This window comes from Rhagoletis zephyria, unplaced genomic scaffold (assembly GCF_001687245.7).
Source record: "Rhagoletis zephyria isolate East Lansing unplaced genomic scaffold, Rhagoletis_zephyria_1.1 Rzeph_scaffold_00277, whole genome shotgun sequence".
NCBI classification, from domain to species: domain Eukaryota; kingdom Metazoa; phylum Arthropoda; class Insecta; order Diptera; family Tephritidae; genus Rhagoletis; species Rhagoletis zephyria.
Genome location: NW_016157361.1, coordinates 106519 through 117897, shown reverse-complemented (window position 1 = coordinate 117897; position 11379 = coordinate 106519). Strand labels below are relative to the sequence as shown.

Here is an 11379-nt window from a genome sequence, read left to right as displayed (position 1 = left end):
CCGATCCATTCTGTGGAGTCGCCCGAGAATGTAGGCAGCTCCATTTTAGGGAGCCGTATGCCTGCCGACACAATCGTTGGCGCGGACGGATGCTGTGATTCTGCCCGACACTTCTGTACGCGATTGAAATTAGCTAAAGCCGTAGAAAACCACGCCTCGGCTTGAATACGCACATTTTCTTCAACTTCACTATTGTCACTTCCACACGAAACCTCGACCGCATCTTGAGCACTGTTGAATCGAGCCCACTGTTCGCTAAGCAGTTGCATATAACTTTTCACACTTTCTGCATCCATTGTGAATGCCTCGTCAGTGCTCTTAACCATATAGCGTTTGATTGCATTGAGAGCTGAATCGCGAGTTTTAACGGAGTTCGACATTTTCCACTTTGCCTTTCCCGAGTCGTTCGTAGGACACAGTTCCGATATACGGTGCTTACAAAGGTCAATTGAAGGACGTAATAAGTCTCGAAATTTCGTTAAGTCAAATGAAGGACGACTGTATCAATGACACAGACGAATGTATGCTCTTAAATATGCTTTTTTCACAAAATGCACAAACTGTTTGCTCTTTTAGATTTGAAATTTAGCCGTCAATTATTACAGCTTGGCTTTATTTATTTAGCACGCAATGCACTTACGTATCTTGTAAATTTTGGTTTTTACAGGATATGTCTTGTTTGCTTAATTGTGGATTGCACTTTCTTTTTAAATTACTAGAATTTTCTAGCTTTCGTTTATGCGCGTTTGTATATATATGTGTTCTTATTACACAAATGTATGCGAGCGGGATTAGCAATCCGGCTCGAAGGACCAGCAACTGGTGNTAGACCTTCGGCGGGTTCCCTTTAAACGAAATGTCCAAATAAAACGCGGAGTATCTCGGAATTCAGTTCCTTTTATTTAATTGACTTAAACTAATGTAGCTAAATATTCAGGCGCGGGTTTTTACTAATATAAAAATGCGGGTAATACTAGCGAAAAGTTACTGAGCGGCGGCGAACGTGCAAGCGGGAGAATACCAAAACGAAAAACTACACTTAAGCGAGAGATTAATAAGATCTTATAAGCTAGTTATAGTTCAGTGTTACGAACAAAGAAAAAAGAGGATTATCAGATTACAATCGTCGTATGTCGTAAACAATCATACCAAAACCTTACAATTAGCGTAAGTGAACCCAACAAAGACTTTTAATCACTTAGTAAATTTTGAAATCATCAGCATACAAAAGGAAGTTAGCCGAAGAGAAGCAATACTTAATGTCATCAATAATAAAACAAAGAATAATGGGCCAAGAATGCTCCCTTGGAGAACCCCCGAAGTTGATATAAATGACTTCGAGCACACTCCATCTAGGACAACAGTCAATTTCCTATCCACTAAGTAGGACTGAATCCACTGCAGTAACATTGAATGAAAACCTAAATGGGCAAGTTTAGCAACAAGGATTCTGTGGGAGATCCTGTCAAATGCTTTAGAAAAGTCCGTATATATGGTGTCCACTTGGTGACCATTCTGAAAAGCGTTAAGACAATCATCAGAAAAAAACGCAAGATTAGTAATGGTAGACTTTCCAGAGACCAAACCATGCTGATTTGGACAAACAAGTTGCTTAATGTTGAAAAATAGTTTTTCTTTCATAACACTCTCAAATAGTTTCGAAACAGTCGACAACTTCGAGATCGGCCTATAATTTCAAATATCACATTTATTACCGTTTTTGAAAACAGGAGTGACCGAAGTAAGTTTCAATGCGTCAGCAAAGACTCCTGAGGCAAGTGACTTGTTGTAAATAATTTTTAATGGTGTCACCAGTGAAGGACAATTTTTCAATAGCGCCACAGAAAAGCCATCCATGTCAGTCTGCATTGAGGGCTTCAGGCTTATAATGCCTTTAATAATGACCCAAGATTGAAATTAGAATAAATACTTCCCTAATCCTGTGTAAGTATATCCGAGAGGTCGTCGTTCGATAAATCATTATCAGAGACGAAGTTCGATGAGAAAAAGTCAGCGAAAAGGTTTGCAGCCTCTAAAATGCTATTAGCCTTGGCATCGTTATAGCAAACCGAAGTGGGAACCGTAGATACCTTTTTTCTAGACTTAACAAATTGCCAGAAACTTCTTGGATTATTTTTAATTTTAACTTCGAAGCCTGTAGCGAGATTTGTTTAAACTGTCGAACTGATTTTTAAACTTAGCGTACAGATCAAAGTATTTCTGTTCATTATTTAGTTGACTTGAATTTTTTAAAGAACTTATTGCTCAAGTTCTTTAAACCTTTTAGTTTCATCGAATGCCAAGAAAATTTATGAGGCAAATTAGCATGAACTGGAATGTGTTTTTTACAAATATTATACACCGTACTTTTAAACTGGTCAAAGCAACTAGCAATATCACCGTCACCAAGAACATCAACCCAGAGGATATTAAGAAATGCGTTATTGATGATATCGAAATTAAAAGAGTTATAATTAAATGCAATTTCTTGATGTTCATGATTAACTGCAAAACACTCGTAAAATTCAATGTCAAGCAACAAAGGGTGATGATCTAAGGTAGATGGAGATAGTGCTGAAGCGGCGACCTGAATCTTAAACTTAATATTATTACTTACAAATATAAGATCTAAGTAGCGGTTCAATTTATTGTGAATCCCGTTAACCTGAACTAAGTCACGTCCTAAGAAATTATCAATAAGATAAGATTCTATGACATTACTTATATTAGAAGGAGTTAAAATTACATTATTATCCAAATATGACCAGGTAATATTGCTTAGGTTGAAATACCCCAAAACAACAAGCTGATGTTCACCAATGCCTTCATGAAGAGAAACAATATTATCGACATGTGCTCTAAATATAAGTTCATTGCTAGCCGGTGGAATATACGAGGCACAAACGTACAGCGAATTAGATACATTTCTTATATTTATACAAAGCTGATCTAGCAACGTATCATTATTTTGAAGAAGAACTAATGACGCTTGTAGATAACAACAGCATGCGATGAGCACTCCACCTCCTCTTATACAGCCAGTCTTGACTGGATCGCGATCTTTTCGGAAAACATCATAGTGCCTAATATCGAAGAACTCGGAGTCAAATAACTGTGGATTGAGCCAAGTCTCAATAATCACATCATACTCCAATTGAGAGCTAAGCAGGTACAAATCCTCCGATTTTGTTCTTATACCAGAAGCATTGTGGAAATAAACTTTAATATTTCGCTGCCCGCCAAGAGAAGGCGTTACTGGTTTTCTGGGCGCAAAGTTGGAGTTTTCTCTAAAAAACGAAAGGGTCGCACTGCAACATTCACTGGCCAAATTTCAGGAATCAGCAGATTTTCATATGCAGACAATGGCACTCCTAATTTGAAGTTAACACTCCCCATTAGCTTAAAACATGATAGCGCATTTTTATTTAGACTCGCCTTCTCAGCAACATCACTTAAAACGTCATGTAAAATGTAGGCGCCTGAGATGTCGACATTGCAGTCAGTTTGTTACTACCATTAACTGCAGCAGTAGCACTCGACGTGGGCCTCACGTTAGCTGTATTAGTGAGGGCATCTCAGTAGGTACTAGCAGAGATCGGCGTAGTGCCAGCAGTAGCATGAGTGTGCGGAGCAGAACGAGTTAGTAGGCGTAGAGTGCAGTAGTGAGTGCTCACCAGCGCCAATTGTTTCACTCCTTTTGTTGGCACGAACTGGTCCGATGATACTGGAGCCAAAAATGCGATGCATTTTCCTTATTTCAACAGTAAGAAAAGAAATAGCGGCATCTTTATCATTAAGTTTAGCCCGTAGAGAAAGAATTTCTGCATGTAGGCTATCACATTTTTGCACCAATTGCTTTTTATCTTCAACCAGCGTACCTAATATTGTGAGAACACGAACATTATCAGCTCTTAATGCAGCTAATTCTGTAGCAATAGTTGACATGGTTATTTGTTGCTTGTTAATTTGCTCATTTAACACAGTATCACTATTAGTTTTAGGCGTAATAGCACTAGTAGCAGCAGCTCCCTCAGAAGCGACGGGTGGTGGAGGCGCGTGAAGGGAAGCACGACGCTCATTCGCACACGCTTTGCTACGAAACCCTTGTCCGAACTTAGCAAAAAGTCGAGATCAGCCTGTTGCATACCAACACAAGACAAGTGAGAAAATATTTTGCACTTGGCGTACTGAACCTTCGATTGAGCACGGTCAACCTTCTGACCTCAAACATAAGGCATAATGAATAATTTACTTGAATATTTTAATATGCATTTATTAAATAATGCAGAGTCACTATCTCAGGGTTTTGCAACCATGAAAGAATAAATAAATTAACGCAAGAGTCACCGGATTGTGATTGTTGTTACACAAAATACGGAGCTATAAGAAAACACATCCACACGGTTTGACGACTATTACATTGTATAACTATATACGACACCAGGAAATATACGACACCAGTTTGCTGGCTCCATCAAGTGATTGTACCATCAGGCTCGAAGCATATAACTTACCAGCATGCTGGTTCAATATTTATTTCTTTATAAATGAGGTCGAGGAAAGACCGAAATGATTAGAGCCGAAATTTCATAATATTTCTACCATTTCGTTAAACATTGTTTTTTTTTTTTTTAATTCACAACTGCAATGTCGTGAACTTAATCTTCCACAAATGCGGATTTGACTCGTATAGTGCAAGAAATTTTCGCCAAAATACCTTTTACTTAGAAAATTGAGCTAATTTCACCACTCACGACTGAGCGAAGTTTTTGGACGAAAGTTGCCGCCGTCGTGCTCTACTCGGCGAAAATTCGCCGTTTGCCGGTATTGTGTTTCAACGGTGAGACTGCTTTTTCAATAAATCTATCTATAGATATGTATAAATGTGAATGTCTGTTTATTTATTACCTTATAACTTTTTAACCCCAACACGGAATCGCACGAAACTTTGTACACTTATTGTTTTTACCCCGGGAAGGTTATAGGTATGGTTTTATTTGCAAATATATCGTAATTTTTGCAATGGGGCGTGGAACTTGAAATTTGGCACAGAGACATTTTTATGGTGGGCGCTTTTAGTAAGTGTTTAGGCGCGACTGCTAACACCAGGCGCCTAAATGCATGCTATGTACTGCTGCATGTGCAAAAATTTCCTTCATTAAATTAATGAAATTTATGTACATGCACTTCTCAACTGCCATGTAATAAAACTTTCTTAAGTTTTAATTTGATGGCAGTTCAAAGTATGCTCGGCCTAGTCTGATGCATCCTCCGGACACTGCTTCCGGAGCATTCTGCGGACTCTGCATGGCTTACAACCATGCGGAGGTGGTAATAGTTGATTACCATTGGCCACAGTGCCTACCCACTACTTTTTGGTCCAATAAATATTTTTTTTATACACATACAAGCAAACATACTGGTCTCCCCTCTCACTGAGTTATTCAGTAAGGTATATATAAATGAGTTCGTAAAATGAGCGCGGCACATCCCCAAGCCTGTAATTTTTTATTAGCTATAACTTCGGAGCCATAAGTTACATGATATACCTTTGGAATTTAAAAGACTTGAGTTTCCAATTCGTTTAGCTTTTGCAATCACAATAGACAAGGTCAGATACGTTGCTTGCTAAAGGGTCGCCAACCCAAGAAATCTATATTTTTATGCGCGAAATAACACAACAAATAGTGTTGTTTACCAGAATGTCTTAACATAAAACGCAAAACTTTATTATGTACGATAATTGCATTGGAAAATGCTGTAAAGTATTAAAAACATGCTGTGAAATAACAATAGATTTCTTATTCGTAAGAAATTATATAATTAAAATTTAAATATTACAACATTGGTGTTTCTTCTACATATTACACAATTTATTGGAGATATATTAACGTAATTATAAACACCTGCTGTACCAAAGTTATTATTGCATTTCATTCCATAACACCCAAGCTATACAATTGTCCTACCATATTCTTCTACCACGCGAGCAGAGTCACTGGTTCAGGCTAGTACCGTAATGAAAAGTAGATTTTATTCGCGTTGCACTAGAAATTTCTTGATTTTCTCGATTTTAGCAAGTCAATTAGTCATTTAAACCGTTAGTTTTGTTATGAATAACTATTTAATGATATTTACACATATTCATAAATAGTACCTATTAACGAAAGTGTAGAAGCCGCACTCGGCAGTGCAGCTGCTTTGTCTCGGCAGCAATATGCCATTACGCGAAATGTCCCCATCTCAAAAGATTTCCGCATAACCATAATACTATGTATACATATGCTATTAAATTTGGTTTTAATGCAATTTCTTTTAATATTTTCTATAGCTTTCGCAACGGCTCTCTAGTGCGAGATTTATTTAATAAAATTGAGGCTAGCAGTGACTGGAACAAGTTCAATGAACTACTCGATTCTACGCCACGTGGAAACTACGGAAACATGGCTTTGCATTTTCATTCTATTGAAATAATTCCTAATGTGAAGGGCGTTTTGCGCTGGACCCGAAATAACTCCTCTGAAAACTCCGAAACAGCAAAAGGTGTACAAAAGTAAGTACTTCTAAATATATACATATTTATGCAGTGGCGAATTTCCATTCCAAATTTTTGGATGGACTTTAAATATTTTTGTTGATATTAAATTTATTTATTTAATATTCATTAACAGGTTCCCTGTCCAATCAATCACATGTGATATATGGGACAATGCCGACTTCAGATAAATATTTCTAAGTATTTGGCACAAAACAAAAATATATAGTATTGGCGTACTCTTCGCTGTAGATTCTTCAATACCATCTGAAGAAGTTAGTCTTCCACACATTGATTCAGTAGAGTTCAAATGCATTCGTGTACAGGCTGGAAAAGGGTCTATTTACTTAGCTCCATGCTATATCCCTCCCCGATCTGACACATTGGTGTATTCACGACTCATCTCTTTACTGAAATCAGTTAATTTACTGACTAAACCCTTTGATTCAATGATTGTGTTGGGTGGGTTTCCTTCCGCGATGAAGTATCAAAATACCGTCTCTAGTGATAATCAAGCAATTTCTAACATGTTCGCTCAGTTTTTTAAATTCAATTATTCCACTAACCCACATGCTAACATTGATTATCCTTTTAAACTATGTCCAATGAACTCAATAAATATCCCAGTAATATCTCCCGATGATGTAGGAGTTTATCTGAAATCCTTAAAGCAGTCCTTCAGGTATGGTCCTGACCAGATCCCTACTTGTATTCTTATAAATTATTCTGATTATCTCTATGAGCCGTTAACAGCGTTATTTAATTTATCTCTTAAAGAGGGCGTTTTTCCAACTATATGGAAGAATCGTTCATAACCCCGTTACATAAAAGCGNGGGTTTCCTTCCGCCATGAAGTATCAAAATACCGTCTCTAGTGATAATCAAGCAATTTCTAACATGTTCGCTCAGTTTTTTAAATTCAATTATTCCACTAACCCACATGCTAACATTGACTATCCTTTTAAACTATGTCCAATGAACTCAATAAATATCCCAGTAATATCTCCCGATGATGTAGTAGTTTATCTGAAATCCTTAAAGCAGTCCTTCAGGTATGGTCCTGACCAGATCCCTACTTGTATTCTTATAAATTGTTCTAATTATCTCTATGAGCCGTTAACAGCGATATTTAATTTATCTCTTAAAGAGGGCGTTTTTCCAACTATATGGAAGGAATCGTTCATAACCCCGTTACATAAAAGCGGTAGCAGATCTTCAGTGGAGAACTACCGGGGAATAGCTAAGCTTTCTGCAATTCCTAAATTATTTGAAGCAATTATAACAAATCAGTTGACGCATTCTATCTCTTCTAGCATTTCATATAGTCAACATGGATTTTGCAAGGGCAAATCAACTTCTACAAATTTACTTGAATTAACATCCTATATCTCAAAAGCATTTAGTGAGAGCAAAACTGTTGATGTTATATATACTGATTTCAGTAAAGCATTTGACAAAGTGTGCCACTCGTTGCTCATCTACAAACTTGATCTTCTTGGTCTTCCACCTAGTTTTCTACGTTGGATCTCTTATACCTCTATGATAGGATCACAAAGGGTAATGTTTAAAAATACTATCTCTGACGTCATTGATGTTACTTCAGGAGTCCCTCAAGGTAGCCACCTAGGCCCGGTTCTGTTCTTGCTTTTTATAAACGATATTTCTACAGATATACAATTTTCCAAAATTTTAATGTATGCAGATGATGTAAAGCTTTATAAATCGTACGTTTCAATTAAAGAAAGGTCTTTGCTACAATCAGACTTAGACAGCATGGCTTACTGGTGTCAAGTGAATCGTATGCCTCTAAATGGGCTTCTCGCGAAGAGCTGTTCATCCCGCTTCTTACACAGTAGGTAACCATAAGCTGGAACATGTATACAATTTTGTGGACCTTGGTGTCACAATGGATCCTAAGCTTAATTTTAATCTTCACATTAATGTGACAGTCAACAAGGCTAAAGGTGTACTTGCATTTGTGAAACGATGGTCAAAAGAATTGTGTGACACTTATATCACTAAAACCCTGTTTACAACATTAGTTAGGCCAATTCTGGAATACGGTTCGGTGGTTTGGAATCCAAGGTATCAAATTTACTCAGACAAGATAGAATCAATTCAAAAACAATTCCTACTTTTTGCTTTAAGAAATTTCCGTTGGGATTCTCAATATAACCTTCCACCCAATACGAGCCAATTAAAACTTATTAATCTTCCTACACTTTTCAACCGCAGGCAAATGCTTGGTACAATTTTTATAGTTAAATTACTAACAGGCTCAATTTCAAGTCCGCTTCTTCTTGGCGAAGTTAACCTTAATGTTCCCTCCCGGGTATCGAGACACTTTTGCCCCCTATTTCTGAAAGCTCGTAAAACTAATTTTGAATTGCACGACCCACTCCGTTGCTTATGCCAGGATTTTAACTCTCATTCCAGCACGTTTGATATATCAGATCCGCTTTTCAGCGTTAAGAAATCGATACTATCCTCTCTCAATAAATGAATCATTAAAATAAAGACATAAAATCGGCTGATGAATTTAGTTCTGTAGCTGAACAGTTTTAGATCTCGACACTTAACAAACTCCTGCCTATCGTAACTCGGCGCAAAAATTGAAAATACTGGTTCCGTACGTCATGCGGACTGCGCCCCTCGTGCGGATGGGCGGGAATGGAGGGTAAAAACCATTGGGATATTATTATTATTATTATTGTGTGAAAACATGCAGTAAACAGCTGTTGATTGATGGAACGTACCTTACCGAAAACTATTTCCCACGCTTATGTATCATATCATGAATGAGAAATAAAATATATATTTTTTTTTTTTGCATAAGGACATAATGTATGCTTTTGGCATATTTCCTGCAAAAAGATATATTGTCTGGGGACAGGGAACCTGTTGAGGTTCATCACTCCATACGAAAAAAAAATCGGTACTGTTTTTCCATCGGAATTATAAACTCTGTTATAATTTAAGACTTCTGCCAAAATATGTCGGAAAAGTATTAAGATTTACCCTGAAATACATCCACAAATCGGGTTTTTTATAAATAAAATTACAATTAAAAAAAGTTTTTCAAAAAATCACCTCAGGTGATGGGAGAGCTTATAAAAAATGTTTAAAAATTTTATCAACTGAGGCGTCGATGTTTTCAGTAAACTGACATCTCAAGTACATCGAATGGCCGAACATCGCTTTGTCTGAAGTTCATAGAGAGGAAGATGCAGTTTTATAGCTAATAAAATGTTAGTATAATGAAGTGCAAGTTTCAATTGCTTTAATTTTTAATATTTTTTCTTTGGCTGACTTGCGCTTTGTTATACTAAAATTTTATGAGCTATAAAACTAGTACATACCGAAAAAGGTTCTTAATGTTTTATTTCCATGTGGAGGAAAGCTCTATACGTATCGATGCATCGATGTACGCCCTCCGATACATCGAGAAATATCGACGTAAGTTTCGATGCATCGATGCGAGGAATAACATCGATGTATTTTTGCCACTGACATCCCTACAACAGAATCAAACTAATGAGATTTTTAGAGGTGTTTCAAATCGGTACCGCTCACGTAAATCTTCATATTTTTCCGAAATATTTTGGCGGAAGCTTTAAACTATAATAAACCTTATAATTCCGGCAGAGAAACCGACAGTTTTTTCGGGGAAGCACCCTAATAAATACATATAGCTAGCAAATAACCGTCCCGCTTCGCTGCAACCAAAATTTACTTTCACGCTGTTGCCAAGGCAAGTATAGCGTTGGAGACCCTTCAAAAATCGCGCTTGTAAAGAGTACTACCTAAGAATCAAGGAGTACTTCAAAATTAACCGAAATGCATACAAAAAATTTGGTCTAATTAACTATGGGATGTCCTAGGGCAGGGCCATACAAGTCAGCGCTGACGAGAGAAAACTCGGGGCCCTGTACAGAAAAATCACGGGCCTACTGTACAAAAATTGTATTAATTTAAATGCATGTGATCAGTTGAGAGTTTTCCATGTAGGGATTCTTTAACGTATAAAAGCGCATAAAGAAGGAGAAGTTTCTGACGAAACTTCCTAAAAATATTTCTTTCCATAATGATTTTTTTTTTGTTTTATAAAAATGTTAGTTATGAATATAAGATACGCTGATATAATCCAAAATCGCTTAACAAACTCAACAAAATCATAAGTCTGTCATTATTTTGTGGTTAATTAGCACTTTTTATATATATTATTTTCTGATATTTCAGGCCCCTTAAAAATTCCACGCCCGGGGGATTGCCCGTGATATCTGCCCTGAAAATACGATTCAGTGGCATTATTTTTAAGAAAGCTGGTCCCTTACATACATTCCAAAAATTTAAAAGGAAAATTGACTAATCTCATAACGACCATGGTTTTACCAAACATGTTAATATACCACAAAACTGCACGTTTCTTATTCTCGCCAGTCAATAAGTTGGTTTTTTTTTTTAATGACAATGATAAAAAATGTGTAGAAAAGCTGAATGATATACATAAGTTCATAAGAAACCATCAAGGTCGAACCGAATATTACGCCGAAAATCTGTGTACAGAACTAGCCGATAAATTAGCTGAGGAGGAAGCAAATAAGGTTGGTTTTATCTTAGAAGTACCTCGGCGAGGGGGAAGTCAAGTACATACATATGTCGTGCATATTACGACGGAAGCGCAGAAACCTTTTTTCGTTGCTCAATTTGTATTCCCATACTTGATCATTATTTGGATCAAATAAATGTGAGATTTGTGAGTCATAAAAAACTACTAAAAAATATTCAGAACATCTTTCAAAACAAAATTTTTAAGTTGGACCCTAGTATAGCGCTGCCAGATA

General features: G+C 36.8%; 1 protein-coding gene across 5 annotated transcripts in view; it reads left to right on the top strand.

The window, feature by feature from the left end:
- Positions 1-11379, top strand: part of LOC108358621 (xylulose kinase) — a 221517-nt gene that overhangs the window by 179066 nt on the left and 31072 nt on the right. For all 5 annotated transcript variants that reach the window (XM_017610053.1, XM_017610056.1, XM_017610054.1 and 2 more), the window contains one exon: positions 6332-6553. In XM_017610053.1, coding sequence (XP_017465542.1) covers positions 6332-6553 — 222 coding nt within the window. The remainder of the gene's footprint in view (positions 1-6331; positions 6554-11379) is intronic.